The following is a 17,599-nucleotide window of genomic DNA, read 5'->3' as shown; positions in this document are numbered from 1 at the left end:
GTCATTCTTTTGGCTTGTCCTTTAGGCCTTGGCCCTCATAACTAGAAACTGTATTAATAGATGTTCTTTCTAAAGAAAGAGTTTTAAGCTTTCTTAAAAGAAGCTCTAATCTAATGCAACACTTGGTAATTTTCAAGCATGGACCTCCTGACCTCGTTCATAAAAACACAATTATTTTCACAGAGGAGTGAAAAAAAAAAACAGTATTAACTAACTCAACTTCCAACAGAATTGTCAGTGGTAAGTTGCAGGACTTAGTGGTGATGGGCAAGCAATCTCCTAAAGCCATAGCCTTGATCCCATTTGTTTTGTGCATTTTTACTGGAAAAAAGAATCTTATTTTAAACTCTGGCAGGAATTTATCCCAGAAAAAAAAATTAGTTCTTATGAGTCAAAAAATGTGTAAAAGTGCCAGGCACAGGGGCTCACACCTGTAATCCCAGCACTTTAGGAGGCTGAGATGGGAGGATTGCTTGAGTCCAGCAGCTCAAGACCAGCCTAGGCAACAAAGTGCTGTCTCTACAAAAACAAACAAACAAACAAAAAAACAAAAAAGCTGGGTGTGGTGGCATGTACCTATAGTCCCAGCTACTCAGGAGGCTGAGGTGGGAGGACTGCTAGAACCCAGATGAAGCTGTAGCGAGCTATGATTGCACCACTGCACTCCAGCCTGGGTGACAGAGCAAGACTGTATCTTAAAAAAAAAAAAAAAAAAAAAAAGTGCAAAAGAACATTTTCCCCCAGGGTCCTATTTTGATCTTTAACCATTTATTGAACAATTCTCTAGAACTTCTAACATTATTGAATCCCTTTCAGCATTTCAGCAGACATCAATGCCTAGTTGTTTACCACGCAGCTCATACTGAGGTTCCCATCATCACTCCTGAGACTATGTCTAACAGTTGGTCCTTGTGCCTTCTGTTTATGTCAAAAGAAATAAACTTATTCATATATTCATTTAGGAGCTAAGTCGCTTAAACAGCCTGATGCTTGCTTTTTATATGCCACAACAAATTTTTGGAGCTGATTTACTCTCTAAAGAGAAACAAGGGATATTATTATTATATTGCCAGTTTTTATTTCCAGATCAGATGTTTTTGTTTTCTATTCCACTTTCAGTATTTCTTAAGAATTTGGACTTTGATTCTTCTTATAAGTGACAAGTGGGGAGCAAGTCCAACTAAAACAACAGTGTAAGAGTTTTTCAGGTCTTCTTAAAAGTGGGATGTGGGGTGGAGAATCCAGCTAAAACAGTACTGTTAAGATTGCTTTAAATGTTTTTCCCTTCAACTGTGTCTGCCCCAGCACTTACCAGTTTCAAAAATTTGAGTGATTGTAAATTTTCTGCAGCACTTCCTCAAAGACAAAGCACAATGTATAAAACACATCTGAGTGAGGTGAAATTAGAAACAAAAGACTAGCTCTTGGCCAGGTGTGGTGGCTTACACCTGTAATCCCAGCACTTTGGGAGGCTGAGGCAGGCAGATAACCTGAGGTCAGGAGTTTGAGACAAGCCTGACCAACATGGTGAAACCCCATCTCTAATACAAATACAAAAATTGGCCAGGCATGGTGCTGGGCACCTGTAATCTCAGTTATTTGGGAGGCTGAGGCAGGAGAATCACTTGAACCCGGGAGGCGGAGGTGGCAGTGAACCGAGACTGCGCCATTGCACTCCAGCCTGGGCAACAAGAGTGAAATTCCAACTCAAAAAAAAAAAAAAAAAAAAAGACTAGCCCTGGTGGTGGCTGTAATTCTGAAAAGGGAATAAATTGTTGACATTTCAGTTGAGAGTGCTTATTCCTACTGATAGTTCCTTTCTTAATTCTAAACAATCTATCTCTTACTTTTAACACAGATCACCACAAAAGGTAAACACTATTGTAAAAACAAAAACCAAAGAAATAAAAACAATCTAAACCAAAACAACCATAAAAAGTTCAGGATTATTGTAATTTTTTTCTGGATAATTTATTGATAAAGACACTACCATTTGTAAAGAAATGTTGATTTTTTTAATATCTAAGAAGCATTTCTTTTTGACATGGTATAATCAGGTCTATAAGCCAGTAATTTGGTAACCTCCAAAATAATGGCAGCTGGATTTTTTTTTTTTTTTTGAGATGGCGTCTCACTCTGTTGCTCAGACTGGAGTGTAGTGGTGCAATCTCAGCTCACTGCAACCTCCACCTCCCGGGTTCAAGTGATTCTCCTGCCTGAGCCTCCTGAGTAGCTGGGACTACAGGTGCATGCCACTACACCCAGCTAATTATTTTTATTTATTTATTTTTTTGAGATGGAGTCTTGTTGTGTTGCCAGGCTAGAGTGCAGGTGGCACAATCTCAGCTCACTGCAACTCTGCCTCCCAGGTTCAAGCAATTCTCCTGCCTCAGCCTCCCAAGTAGCTGGGACTACAGGCACATGCCACCACACCTGGCTATTTTTTGTATTTTTAGTAGAGACGGGGTTTCACCATGTTGGCCAGGATGGTCTTGATCTGTTGACCTCGTGATCCACCCGCCTCAGCCTCCCAAAGTGCTGGGATTACAGGCGTGAGCCACCATGCTCAGCCTAATTTTTTATTTTTAGTAGAGACGGTGTTTCACCATGTTGGTCAGGCTGGTCTCGAACTCCTGATCTCAGGTGATTGGCCTGCCTCAGCCTCCCAAAGTGCTGAGATTACAGGCATGAGCCACCGCACCTGGCCAGCAGCTCAAATTTTAGGAGACTTAATGGGATTATTTTTCCCATTTCTTTCCTAACCTTACGTTCCTGTTTATTTACTTGAAGCTTTTTTTTTTTGAGACGAAGTCTCACTCTTGTTGCCCAGGTTGGAATGCAGTGGCGCAATCTTGGCTCACTCCAACCTCCGCCTCCCAGGTCCAAGCGTTTCTCTTGCCTCAGCCTCCCGAATAGCTGGGATTACAGACACCTGCCACCATGCCCAGCTAATTTTTTTATTTTTAGTAGAAACAGGGTTTCACCATGTTGGCCAGCCTAGTCTCGAACTCCTGACCTCAGGCAATCTGCCCGCCTTGGCCTCCCAAAGTGTTGGGATTACAGGCGTGAGCCACCACACCTGGCCAAAGCTATCCCTTCTTTTCATATACTTTATGTTCACTTATTTCACTTTTATTTTTTCCGCTGTCCGTACTTTAACTTGTTTTACGCTAAGAGTTCTAACTACTAACTCTTCTATTTTAATTTTTTGAGACAGGGTCTCTCTCTGCCACCCAGGCTGGCAATCATAGCTTGCTGTAACCTTGAACTCCTCGACTCAAGCAGTCTTCACAGTTCAGCCTCTGAGTAGCTGGGACTGTGGCACATACCAGCATGCCTGGCTAATTAACATTTTGTTGTTTTTTTTTTGTAGAGACAGGGCTCTTGCTATGTTGCCCAGGCTGGTATAGAATTCCTGATCTCAAGTGATATCCCTGCCTCAGCCTCCCAAAGTGCTGAGATTACAGGCATGAGCCATCACACCCGTCTGCTATTTGTTATATATACTATTTTTATACCATTAATTGCTATCTTTTCAAAATATAATATTTAAAAAGGGCTACTAAAGTGAAGATACAACTTATTTTAAAGCTAATTTCATTTAAATAGTCACTGAAAATTAGCAGACTGGTATCACCATGCATTTATTTATTTAAAATGTTTTGAAAAATAAATGTTTTGAATGAGGATGCATTTTTGAGGGTAAAATACTGAAAGCAAGAATGCTTCTCTTCCATGTCACTGTAATGGGGGAATAAGAGTCAAACTTCAAAAATACTACTGTGGAATAGATATAGTCCTATCAATACTATTAATAAAAATACAATCTCCACATAAAGGTTCTGTTTATTGGTGTTCTGTGCTAGAGGTGCTGAAATAAAAACTAAATTGGCAAATATATCAAATAATCACATAATTTGAGTAAAATTTTACCTAATATTCAGTGATGTAAGCTTTTAAACTATACAAGACACCCATATTAGATGGTCAAGTGGAAAATTAAAGCGGGATTAAATACTTCCTTGCCCCACACACTCTCAAACTAAACAGGTAACTGACAGTGAATAACTGTATTATTTAAATAAAGGCATTCACCCTTGCATTTATTTGTTATGTGTACATATGATGCCTAAAATTCTCCACTACAATAATGCATTATAATCTCACATAAAATTCTAATCTTCTCATTTCTTAAAACTGAGGGTTACTGATGTTCTTGGTACACAAATTTATTTTTCTTTAGGATATGTTCTTTTTATGATACGCAGGCTGTATGTAATCACACTTCACCAGTCTGAAAAGCCAGAAACCAAAACCAAAAGAAAGAAAAGTCCTGTTGGATGAAATGATGAAATACTTTCTTGCTAAGCACAATCCCTTGGTCTAGGACTCTGGGTAGATTTTTCAGAGAAAACATTCCTTTTTGGCTGGGCGTGGTGACTCATAGCTCTAATCTCAGCACTTTGGGAGGCTGAGGCGGGCGGATTACTTGAGGCCAGGAATTTGAGACCAGCCTGACCAACATGGTGATACCTCATCTCTACTAATAATACAAAAATTAGCCAGGCGTGGTGGTTGTAATCCTAGCTACCTGGCATGTAATCCTAAATACCTGGCAGGCTGAGGCAGGAGAATTGCTTGAACCTCGGAGGCCGAGGTTGCAGTGAGCAGAGATCACACCACTGTACTCCAGCCTGAGCTACAGAGCGAGACTTGTCTCAAAAAAAAAAAAAAAAGAAAATGTTTCTTTTCAATTTGTATACCCTAAGTATATGAAAGAACTTCTATACTAAATTGAGAATTAGTGGGTTTAGAAGAGATACAAAATTGTCCCTATATCCAATATTCTGAGAGTAGTTTATGATTACCATCTATATTGTTACTTTCAAAAGATAACTTTTGCTTCACAAACTGAATACATAGAAACACATGAACTCTTTACAGTAAAATTGAGAAATTTATTTTTTTCATGAAATAGTAAGCAGAATTAAAGTAAAGAAATATACAGCTTAAAACAGTTGAAATGACCTTAGAATTTTAATGACAATTATACATTTATGGCCAAAGGAAAAAAATGAGAAGTTTTTAATAATGAATTCGCTTTAAAATGTCTGCTTAATAATTCATCTGAAATTACATGGATACAAGGATAACTGGGATCTGGGCACCTTGTAAAATAAAATAATGCCACTTTATCCTTCTCAAAAAAATTGTTATCCCAGTATAACAGTGGTGCGGTTCTGCTCCCCACTCACAGTAGCCACCGTGCTACCATTTACAAACGTGTCAACTCAGTCTTCCTGATTTGTAAGGATGCCTATTTTGGTTCCACTTAAAAATATTTCCAGTAGGCAGTCAGAGAAAATGCCTTATTTAGCCCCACTCAGAGTAGAGGATCAGTATGTCAACACATTGGTCGGTCATGGCTTTCTTCTCGTGCTCACTGAGGTCAAATTTCCTCATATAATTATAAATGTTAAAAGATAAAATTACATCTTCACAGCAGCCAAAAATTTATATATTTTTTATGTATTTACAATATTGTACATATTTACATGACCACATCAAATACTGAATTGTAGAAACAAGTGACTATCTATAAAGGCATTCATTTAATGCCCAAGCGTTATTTTCTTGTGCAAACAGAAACTTTTCTCAAACTTCTATTAGAAAGCTAAAGACAGTCAACGTTGCGAAGGCCACCATCCATGGTTAAAGAGCCAAACCTAAAACACATACAAAAAGAAAAAAGGTAATCTCAAAAGTTGAATTTATGTATAAAGGCCCCCAACCTTAAAATACTTTTCAGAGGAATAAATAGCTATTTATTTTTAAAGAGTTTAAGCAACTACCATTTGTTCTATTTCTTACTGGAACAGCATGGTATTATCATAAATACATGAAAAATCGACGTAATGATGTAATTAAGAAACTGTTAGTAAGAACTGGATAATTTCTTTCTGGTGGGGTGGGATTTATAAACTAAGATAGAGTTGGGGCAGGGCGCGGTGGCTCATGCCTGCAATCCCAGCACTTTGGGAGGCCGAGGCAGGAGGATCACTTGAGGTCACGAGTTTGAGACCAGCCTGGCCTATATGGCAAAACTCCTTCTCTACTAAAAATACAAAAATTAGCTGGGTGTGGTGGCACGTGCCTATAGTCCCAGTTACTCAGGAGGCTGAGGCAGGAGAATTGCTTGAACCCAGGAGGCAGAGGTTGCAGTGAGCTGGGATCACGCCACCACACTCTAGCCTGGGTAAGAGAGTGAGACTTTGTCTCAAAAAAAAAAAAAAAAAAAAAAAAAAGGTTTCTGAGTTGGGAGTGTGACATACCCAACGGAAGTTGAGAAATGATACCTTGCTAGAGAACACAATGCTATCTTGGGGAGCAGTGGGAAGTAAAGTTGGGTGAACAGGCTGGGACCAGACTATTATACTCTTTGAATGGAGTATAAATTTAGACTTGACTTTTTAGGTAACAGGAGTTTAGAAACTTTTGAGCCAAATAAGTCGTATGATTACATCAGTATTCTGAAAGATGATTTTGGCTGTAATACCCAAGACAGATGGGAAGAGCTTGGGGTTAAGAAAAAAATAGGTTGGTTATTACCATACACCACATATGAAAGGGAAAGGAAATCTGAATGAGGGTGACAAGGGGAAATATGGGAGCCAAACTTGTTGAGAGGGAATAAAGAAGATTAAGTGTCTAAAATAATTTATGTTTAAGGGAATAGGAGAAAGGTGGTACCTTCAAACAGGATTAAGGAGAGTAGAGGGAAAATTGAGTTAGGACAGATGATTTTAGATTCAAAAAAAAATTTGCAGTGATAGTGGGTTATCCACATGGAGACAGAGTAGTGTAATACTCTGAACAAAATCTGGCTTCCATTACTAGTTCTGGCACTTAACATTTAAGTTAAGATTATGCCATGTTATATCACCCATATATTGTCAAAAAATCTGCAAATAAAACATAGGAGGAATTGACTTACTAAATGTGGTTTAGGAAGTTGGGATTTTATTCCTCAAGGAATAAGTGGTTAAATATAAGTTTGTTACAAGCACATCTTTGGCCGGGCATGGTGGCTCACACCTGTAGTCCCAGCACTTAGGGAGGCCGAGGCAGGTGGATCACGAGGTCAAGAGATCGAGACCATCCTGGCCAACATGGTGAAACCCTGTCTCTACTAAAAATACAAAAATCAGCTGGGCATGATGGCGTGCGCCTGTAGTCCCAGCTACTTGGGAGGTTGAGGCAGGAGAATCGCTTGAACTCGGGAGGCAGAGGTTACAGTGAGTCAAGATCGCACCGCTGCACTCCAGCCTGGCGACACAGTGAGACTCTGTCTCAAAAAAAAAAAAACAAAAGCACATCTTTATAGTCTCTTCTACTTGGTGATCTTTAAGCCTGAAAGGATTTAGCTAAAGCTGTGAAGAAACTGTAAATTGGATACTATAAAAAAGTTGGATAATTACTATAAACAAGAAAAATATTTTTAAAAACGAGTAACTCCCCCCAAAAATGGAAATTGAACAAACATATTAAACGATGTTTGACAGCACTATAAACCACAGAAATATAAATTAAAATAAGATCTCAGTTTTTACTAAACAAATTGGCAAACGTTTAAAAGACATTATACATTCAATGTTGCCAAATGCGTAAGTTTTGTTTGTTTAGGACTATAACAAACACCCTTTTAAAGAACAAAATTGACCGGGTGCGGTGGCTCATGCCTGTAATCCCAGCACTTTGGTAGACTGAGGTGGGTGGATCACCTGAGGTCAGGAGTTCAAGACCAGCATGGCCAACATGGTGAAACCCCATCTCCACTAAAAATACAAAAAAGTAGCTGGGTGTGGTGGTGGGTGCCTGTAATCCCAGCTACTTGGGAGGCTGAGGCAGGAGAATCACTTGAACCTGTGAGGTGGAGGTTAAGTGAGCTGAGATTGTACCATTGGACTCCAGGCTGGGCAACAGAGAAACTCTGTCTCAGGAAGAAAAAAAAAAAAAAAACAACCAAATTAGTAAAACCCAACACAATTTAAATTGGCATACTCTCTGACCCAAAAATTCCATCTCCTTTTTTTTTTTTTTTTTTTTGAGACAGAGTCTCGCTCTGTCAACCCAGGCTGGAGTGCAGTGGCATGATCTTGGCTCACTGTAACCTCCACCTCCCAGATTCACACGATTCCTCGTGCCTCAGCCTCCCCAGTAGCTGGGATTACAGGTGTGCACCACCATGCCCGGCTAATTTTTGTATTTTTGGTAGAGACAGCATTTTGCCATGTTGCCTAGGCTGGTTTTGAACCCCTGAGCTCAGGCAATCTGCCTGCCTCGGCTTCCCAAAGTGCTAGGATTACAGGTGTGAACCACCGTGCCCGGCCAAATGTGAAATATTTTTATTAGCATTACAAGGGTTTGAGAACCCATAGAGGAGCACCTAAAGGCTTGAAAAAGGAAGGGTTCTATTAAAGAGTCAAATATGACTTAATTTCTCTGAGGAATCAGGATAAGGAAAACAGTCATCCAAAAATTGCTTTATTGCCTCTTCAGGTTTTCAAATCTCTTTCGGCCTTATCTATTAGGATTTTGCAGATAATAAGCAGACACCTAGCTCCTCAAAGTACTGCATTTACCTATGGCTTTCACCTGCAAGGAGGTGTGCAGCGGACTCTGTAAGCTACTCAGCACCAGAGTTCTGGTATCTTAACAAGCAACTCTGACTCACCAAATTGAAAATTATGATTCCAATGAATTCAGTTATAAAAATAATGTAAATAGAGTTTGATCTTTACAATTCAAATAAGTAATTCGATTAACCAGTGCTTCTATAAAATGGAACTAATCAACCGTTAAAAGGCATCACAAATACGCAATCATAGAGAGAAAAACCTGAGTTCTGACTTTCCGACCCTTTACCACTGCTGAATCTATTGACACAGGGAAGATATAAGTACAGATGTGTATGAACTCAATTGCAAAGAAAATCACAATAATTATTTTTGTATTACTCACCTTTCTAAAATGTGGTTATTTTCAGCAAGTTCTTTAACCACCCCTTCCATCTCTTCCTTTAATTTCTTCATACTATATAAAATAAACAAGCACTTTTGCTCAAAAAAGTATGCAAATGTTTTAGAATGATGTTTATGTTTCAGTTTTCTAAATTTAACTAGTCAATAAATAACTTGATTAAACATTGTATTACAACAAACATAAAAAATTTCAAAATGTAAGAGCAAGAGCACAAACTGCAATGAAAGCAAATGGAAACACTACAGTTTCCAAATGATGAGTTTCTTACCCAAGAGTCATTTCTACTAATGTGTTAGAACTTGGATAAATTGGGGTCATGGTATGTTTGATTCCACTGGAAGCAGCAAACATTTTCTGAGGCAGAGTTTCTTGTAACTAAAACATCCAAAAAAGAAAAAAACCCCACATTAATCACAGAACAAAAGTACTTACTACAGATCTGACATCAAGTGTTACAGCTTTTAATAAGTCCTTTATAAAAACTTTAAATTTTGATTTCAAAACTATCAATGATACAATACTTAAATCAACACCCTTTTAAGAAAGAAACTTTTCTTATAGTTGATAAAAGGATGGTTTATCAGCTGTTTTTCGCTGTAAAACATCCACATTCTTAAAACTTGGCTCAAAATACATATTAAAAATTGGTGGGTAGAACTGAATGTAGGCACATTATATCCCATTTCTTCCCTGTCAATCACTATCAGTCATAAACTGAGAAGAATTTTAATTTTTCCTAATGAGAAAAAAGCTTTTTTTCTTTTGATAGCTGTACCTACCTCATTAGTATAGTCTTGATATTTTGATACTTCTTCTTCAATATCAAAACACTGATTAGTCAGAGATAATAACTGTTTCCTAAGATGAAGCATCTTTCTGAAAACCAAGAAGAATCAACTGATATGCAGTCTAGTGAAACATTCTTACTTCAAATGTACATTTATATTGTGCAGTCAACCACTAATTATTCCAAAAGTTTCCTCACCTCATCCATTCTTCTGACTTACTCAAAAATGCCTCGTACTTTTTAACACATTCATCTGTAAAGTGCGTCATAGCTTTGGTTGCATGGTAATACAGTTTTTGCCTGTAATTTAGAAATAATCCAAGAGGCTTAAACCAATGTCACTGTTTCTACTTTCGATATTTATAAATTTTCAAATATATGAAATGTATCTTTTTCTTATAATGATTGTTGTGGCTTTAGAGTATCTACAGTAGAAAGTAAACGTTCCTAAGACATTATAGCAGCAAGAAGATAAAGAGAAGGTTCAAAATGGATGTAAAAAAAAATGCCTATTGAATGAGGTTAAAGTTAAGATGGTGGTTAAGTCTGCCCTCGCCTGTGCTCTATTATCTGTCCTTCTGTAATCAGAGCACATGAGGCAGAAGGTGACTGACTGGAACAGTAATCTTTCTCCCCTCTCCTTCTCCCATCATGGTAACTTCCCAATTAGGGAGCAGATGTGTGAACCTCAAAAATGTGTACATATTGTAACAATCCTGTAAAATCAAGATTAAAATGCACTTTTAATTGTAATTAATTTCAACTTTAAGAAGAATCCTAATAAAGATAACCAAAATAGCACCAAAAATAACTAATTATTAAACATAATCTGGATACTTACTTATCAAATTTGTGGATTTGTTCTTCATTATAAGCTAGTCCTAGAAATAGGAACATATATTACTGTTGTTAATGTAGAATCATATCATTATACACAACATATTTTCTTTCGAGATCACTGCTTCAAAAAGGCTAAGAGTTTGAAGCAGATGTCATAGATTTGTGGCTCATGGGCTTCTAATGGCCCACAGATGCTTTTATTTGGTCTGTAAATAACAATGTAAAAAGCAATTAACTGTTAACATTTAAAAATCAAGATATTTCTAACAAATTCTGTATTTCTAGCTTTTTCTGAGAAATGGGAAGACTGGGCAATACCTTTGGTGAATCTGAGTAGTGGCTCTCCCCTGTAGATAAGTCCCCACTGGCCAATCTCATTCCTTTGTTACCTGCCTGGCCTTTAGAGGTTCTGGAGTTCATGACCCTGATTTAAAGTATCCAAAAGGTTGATTTTAAGGATAGTTTTTTTTTTTTTAACACAATCAACCTTTTTCCTGACAGAATCACATCTCCGAAACAAACAGCTTAAGAAGCCACCCTTACAGATATGCCAAATTAATTTAACTGAATTATAACTAATTACTAAGAAGGATTTATTAAATTAACAAACAGCAAATTTTACTTACTACGTTCTGCTTTGTCTTTTTTGAACTGATAGTAAATCTCTGTCATGCAATTTAACAGGACTTGTAGTTTTTCCACACTATTTAAGGAAGAAAAACTCAAATAAATTAACTGAGTCAATGTGAAAAAGGACATTAATAAGAGCAGAAACTACGCACAAAGCTATAACCTACTTTCTATCTTTTGGATGAGTGCCTTCTTGATGTGCCCATGCATCTGCCAGCGATCCACCTGGAGATAATCTGCTGTCAATATCCTGAAGACTGGTTTCTATTGTTCCCTGAGAACTGGAAAGCTAAATAAAACCAAAGGTTCAGATCCAGGTTGCCAAAAGCCAGAAATGATTATCACAGTACCAACAAAGTCTAAAGTGTGGACCACATTTCTTTTGTAGACTACTTCAATTCAAAGGCACAGTAATTATTTCCATTTTTAAATACAAGAGTTCCTTACATTGATTTCCACCAGGGGTACAGTATGATAATAAAACATGAGACCAGCACTAGTACATCTTATAAAACATTTCATTCAATACCCTTCTAAAACCACATGTAAAATACTTCTAATCTTGTTTCCTTATCCGTAAAAAGTGGTTAATTCTCCATCTCACAGCCCTGTTGTGAAAATTAAATAGAACTACTAGAACAGTCCCAAGTATCAACTGTGTAGGTAGCAAGATTTGTGCTCTTCTTGTTTTAAGAGGCCAAACCAAAGCAACTCCTCTTAAAAACAGAAAATGAAAAGAAACCTCACCTAAGATTCTGTTCATTTTAAGCTTAGGAAATTTATCACTTACCTAACACAGAAATGCATACAGTATTTCTAAAATTTATGAAGAAAGGATGAAGGTTAGGCTTAAAGGATAAATAAGTCCAAATATTTTAAAGGTCCTGATACACACTATTGCCTTTCAAATAATGTTGTCAGTAGCAGCTGACATTGCCACTAGCAAAAAACAAGGGTGCTCTTTAAACCACACTCTTGTCAGCACTGGCATTATAATTTTTTAAGCCTTGAAAATCTGAAAGATGGCCGGACGCGGTGGCTCAAGCCTGTAATCCCAGCACTTTGGGAGGCCGAGACGGGCGGATCACGAGGTCAGGAGATCGAGACCATCCTGGCTAACATGGTGAAACCCCGTCTCTACTAAAAATACAAAAACTAGCCGGGCGAGGTGGCAGGCGCCTGTAGTCCCAGCTACTCGGGAGGCTGAGGCAGGAGAATGGCGTAAACCCGGGAGGCGGAGCTTGCAGTGAGCTGAGATCCGGCCATTGCACTCCAGTCCGGGCGACAGAGCAAGACTCTGCCTCAAAAAAAAAAAGAAAATCTGAAAGACAAAAATAGTATCTTACTGTTTTAACAAGCAATTTTTTCTTGCTATTGGATTTGAGCATTTTTTTTCAAGAGTGTTTTCACCAGATATATTTTCTTCATTTATAAATTGTCTCTAAACATTCTTTGCTCATCTACTTTTTGCAGACTATTTTCCTTATCAATGTGTATGAGATATTTTTATAAAAAACCCTTTATCACATTTTCCCAACTTATTTGCGTTCTAGCATTTTTTAAACATACAGAGATCTTAAATTTTTATTTTATTTTTGAAACAGAGTCTCATTCTGTCACCCAGGCTGGAGTGCAGTGACGTAATCTCAGCTCCCTGCAACCTCTGCCTTCTGAGTTCAAGTTATCCTCTCAACTTAAGCCTCCTGAGTAGATGGGACTACAAGTGCGTGCCATCACGCCTTGAGAATTTTTATTTTGTTTTTTTTTTTGGTAGTGATGGGGTTTCACCGTGTTGCCTAGACTGGTCTTGAACTCCTGAGCTCAACCAGTCTACCCCTACCTTGGCCTCCCAAAGTGCTGGGATTATAGGTATGAGCCACTGTGCCTGGCTTAAATTTTTATATGATCAAATATATATCTTGGTTTTTATGCTTTGTGTCTTTTTTAACATTACTGTTTAAAATGTGTTAACTTATACATCCAATATATGGAAAACAGTTTATGGAAAAAGTCATTTCTTACAGCATTACATAGAAGAGTGAAAAGCAAACTAAAGTACCAACAGTAGAGGAATAATAAGTAAGACTGTAATAAATCCACTGGCTGCAACATGGTATCATTAAGAAAATGGTGTTACCAAAAAAACCTGGAAAATGCCTACACTATAATGTTATACAAAAAGTAAAAATAACAACCATATGTTTGTAGAGTAACAATCATTTAATAATACATATACAAGAAAATGAAAAGAGTGATTACCCAAATTTTAGCAGCATAAGAATCACCTGGAAGGCTTATTAAAAAGGGCCTTTGCTGGGTTCTGCCAGCTGAGTTGCTGACTCAACATATCCGAGGTGGGGTCCCAAAATGTGCATTTCTAGTAAGTTCCCATGTGAGGCTGAAGCTGCTGGCCCAGAAGCCACTCTTCTTATTTTTTATTTTTTGAGACAGGGTCTCTGTCGCCCAGGCTGGAGTGCAGTGGCATGATCTCGGCTCACAGCAACCTCCATCTCCCAGGTTCAAGTGATTCTCTTGCCTCAGCCTCCCCAGTAGCTGGGATTACAAGCGTCTGCCACTACACCGGTTAATTTTTGTATTTTTAGTGGAGACAGGGTTTCACCATGTTGGCCAGGCTGGTCTCAAACTCCTGGCCTCAAGTGATCCGCCCACCTCAGCCTCCCAAAGTTCTGGGATTACAGGTGTGAACCACTGAGCCCTGTGACCCAGGAGTCACTCTGAGAACCACTGCTGCAGGGCAATGGATAAAAACTTTTAAGAATCATTTTTTGGGTGCAGAATATATGTGGTATTTTTTCTACTTATAAATTTTACTTTTGTGTGGGAAAAATTTCTTTAAGGTCTCCAATAGGAAGCCAGGCACAGGAGCCTGAGGCAGGAGAATGGCACAAACCCAGGAGGCAGAATTTGCAGTGAGCCGAGATCATGCCATTGCACTCCAGCCTGGCGACAGAGCGAGACTCCATCTCAAAAAAAAAAGAAAAAGAGGCCGGGCGTGGTGGCTCACGCCTGTAATCCCAGCACTTTGGGAGGCCGAGGCGGGCAGATCACAAAGTCAGGAGATCGAGACCACGGTGAAACCTCGTCTCTACTAAAAAAAAAAAAAAAAAAAAAGAAAAAGAGAAAAAATGAAATCTAGGGAAAAGTAGTTGCTTTGAAGTGAGAAGTCCTGATGTCATAAGACTCCATTACCTCAAGCTATTAGTCATCTATGCTTTCTCATAAGAAATCTTAATTTTGGTCAGGCAAGGTGGCTCATGCCTGTAATCCCAGCACTTTGGGAGGCCAAGGCGGGCAGATCACTTGAGGTTGGGAGTTCCTGACCAACATGGAGAAACCCCGTCTCTACTAAAAATACAAAATTAGCTGGGTGTGGTGGCACATGCCTGTAATCCCAGCTACTTGGGAGGCTGAGGCAGGAGAATCGCTTGAACCCAGGAGGTGGAGGCTGCGGTGAGCCGAGATTGTGCCATTGCACTCTAGCCTGGGCAACAAGAGGGAAACTCTGTTTTTTTTTTTTTTTTTTTTAAAAAAAGGAATCTCAATCTCACAGGAATGTCATAAAAATGAGAAACATTTTGAGATCCCCAAAAGAAAATATATTAATTTTGATTTAAAGTGCTCAAATGATGCTGGCCCTGGAAATAAATGTCCACTAGGCCTATGAGCAGGTAAATCATGTTCTAGGGTGAAAACAGAGAAAGAATATAAAACACTGACAGCAATATGGCTGCCTATATTTAAATGCAGACAAAATACTGGGGAAGACTATTTTGTGCTTTCTGACTTTTAATCACTTTATTCTATAGTTGTGTTTTTCAAACTTTCTTGACCAGAACTCATAGTAAGAAACTCACTGTTTTAACTCAGTAACATTTAAAGCGTATATATACCTGAATCCAAAGTTTCATTAATAATGATTTCCTTATGTGATGCATTCTGACATTTTCTCTTCTGTTCCACTGAAAAATATATTGCTGATTACAATGCACTCAACTTCATAACCTACTAGTTGTTCATTACTCATATTTTGAAAACCACTGTTTGAGATCTAAAACTGAGGAAAAGAAACAACTAAACATCAGCCTAAGCTGGAAAGTGAAAAGGACATTGTATCAAGTTCCTTTTACTTTTAATTTAACATCCATTCTTATGAAAGAATACTTCAACTACTAAAAGCTTGCAAGACTACAATACATTTATTTACTTATTTATTTATTTTGAGACAGTCTTGGCTCTATCACCCAGGCTGGAGTGCAAGTGGCATGATCTCGGCTCACTGTAACCTTCGCCTCCTGGGCTCAAGTGATCCTCCCATCTCAGCCTCCCAAGTAGCTGGGTCTACAGGCGTGCACCACCATGCCTGGCTAATTTTTTTGTATTTTTTGTAGAGATGGGGTTTTGTCATGTTGCCCATGCTGGTCTTGAATTCCTGGACTCAAGTGATCCAACTCAGCCTCCCAAAGTGCTGGGATTACAGTGTGAGCCACCACACCCAGCCAAGAGTACAGTATTTTTATTTATCTCATTTAATTAGTACAACAACCCATAAGATGGGCAGGGTAAGAAATTGCTGAAAAAGAAACCAAGGATGCAAAGAATTAAAAGGCCTTGCTTAAGTAGCCAACCATGAGTAGGCAGGTAAATGGGGCAGGTCTGGGATTAGTAATCAGCTCTCACTGATTACTAACATATAAACCTGTGCACTTCTATAATACATTTTAATAAGAGATTTGGAGACTCCCTGAGATTCTTTTGTATTTTTTAGCAGGGTAGAGACTTGTCTTCATTTCTTTTTCTAGTTATAGAACTGCTTACTGCCTTGAGGATCTCAAATCTTTCTTTCCTTAACTTTTTATTTTAGAAAAAACTCTGATAATATTTTCTAATTTAATTTTTTTTTTTTTTTGAGATGGGAGTTTTGCTTTTGTCACACAGGATGGAGTGCAATGGTGTGATCTTGGCTCACTGCAACCTCCACCTCCTGGGTCCAAGTGATTCTCCTGCCTCAGCCTCCCAAGCAGCTGGGATTACAGGCGTCCACCACCACACGCAGCTAATGACACAGGGTTTCACCATGTTGGCCAGGCTGGTCTCGAACTCCTGACCTCAGGTGATCCACCTGCCTTGGCTTCCCAAAGTGCTGGAATTACAGGCATAAGCCACCGTGCCCAGCCTAATTTAAATCTATTTCTAAACAAGCTCAAGCACTTTACATTCAACTGCATGTGAAATTACATTTATGAACTTGCTTTAACTGTCACAGCAACAACACAAGAGCATTATGGATTTAAACACTGAGAGAGAGAGAGACAGAGAGAGAGGTTTAAATTACAGCAGGCATTTGAATATGTTACAAAAAATTTCAAGGCAGTAAGAGTATTTCATATTGTAAAGAAGTTTCTAAAGATGGGAAAATATTCTTTCTCTGCAGTGAGAAACATCATCTCTATAAGTTTATTTATTTAAATTATTTATTTTACAGACAAGATTTCGTGCTGTTGCCCAGGCTAGGGTGCAGTGTCACCATCATAACTCGGGGCAGCCTTTAATGCCTCAGTTCAAGTGATCCTCCTGCCTCGGCCTCCTGAGTAGCTGCAACCATAGGTGTGTACTACCATGCCTAGCACCTAAGAATGTTTAAATCTAATAGTGCCAGCAAAGGAATAGGTTATGAGCTTACAATTTTCATAATTTTGTAAATACTTACTCTCAACAATTTGGTGTGTATGTCTGAAATTTCACCTAACTCTGCCGCTTCAAGGTTGATCTTCATTAACTTTTCATATCTATATGAAAAGTCAAAAGAGAAAATTAAATGAGTATAATCAATACACAGTTTTAAAAAGATGCTTTATAAATAATAATTTGATCTTTCATCATAACCATTTAAAAGTAAAAAATTGATTCAAAGTCTGTAAGCCAGCAGATTGTTAAAAAAAAAACCTGATGCTGGCCAGGCGTGGTAGCTCACGTCTGTAATCCCAGCACCTTGGGAGGTGGGAAGATCACGAGGTCAGGAGATGGAAACCATCCTGGCTAACGTGGTAAAACCCCATCTCTACTAAAAATACACACAAAAAATTAGCCGGGCGTGGTGGCATGCGCCCATAGTCCCAGCTACTTGGGAGGCTGAGGCAGGAGAATCACTTGAACCCAGGAGGCGGAGGAGCTCAGTGAGCAGAGATTGCGCGACTGCACTCCAGCCTACATGACAGAGTGAGACTCTGTCTCAAAAAACAACAACAACAACAACAACAAAACCATGATGCCTGCCTGAAG

At 38.6% G+C, this 17,599-nt stretch overlaps 1 protein-coding gene across 1 annotated transcript in view; it reads right to left on the bottom strand.

Annotated features, from left to right (window-relative positions):
* Window positions 1-4,937: 4,937 nt before the first annotated feature.
* Window positions 4,938-17,599, bottom strand: part of TBK1 (TANK binding kinase 1) — a 49,009-nt gene continuing 36,347 nt past the window's right edge. Inside the window, exons 13-21 of the mRNA XM_023225089.3 lie at window positions 17,028-17,106; window positions 11,467-11,588; window positions 11,296-11,372; window positions 10,671-10,710; window positions 10,028-10,129; window positions 9,822-9,918; window positions 9,311-9,417; window positions 9,022-9,093; window positions 4,938-5,726 (exon numbers count right to left, since the gene is read on the bottom strand). Of these exons, the coding sequence (XP_023080857.1) occupies window positions 5,675-5,726; window positions 9,022-9,093; window positions 9,311-9,417; window positions 9,822-9,918; window positions 10,028-10,129; window positions 10,671-10,710; window positions 11,296-11,372; window positions 11,467-11,588; window positions 17,028-17,106 (748 nt within the window). The 3' untranslated portion in view covers window positions 4,938-5,674. The remainder of the gene's footprint in view (window positions 5,727-9,021; window positions 9,094-9,310; window positions 9,418-9,821; window positions 9,919-10,027; window positions 10,130-10,670; window positions 10,711-11,295; window positions 11,373-11,466; window positions 11,589-17,027; window positions 17,107-17,599) is intronic.

Source organism: Piliocolobus tephrosceles, chromosome 10 (assembly GCF_002776525.5).
Source record: "Piliocolobus tephrosceles isolate RC106 chromosome 10, ASM277652v3, whole genome shotgun sequence".
Taxonomy (NCBI): domain Eukaryota; kingdom Metazoa; phylum Chordata; class Mammalia; order Primates; family Cercopithecidae; genus Piliocolobus; species Piliocolobus tephrosceles.
The sequence above is the reverse complement of the archived record's forward strand: the minus strand, read 5'-3'. Positions and strand labels throughout refer to the sequence as shown.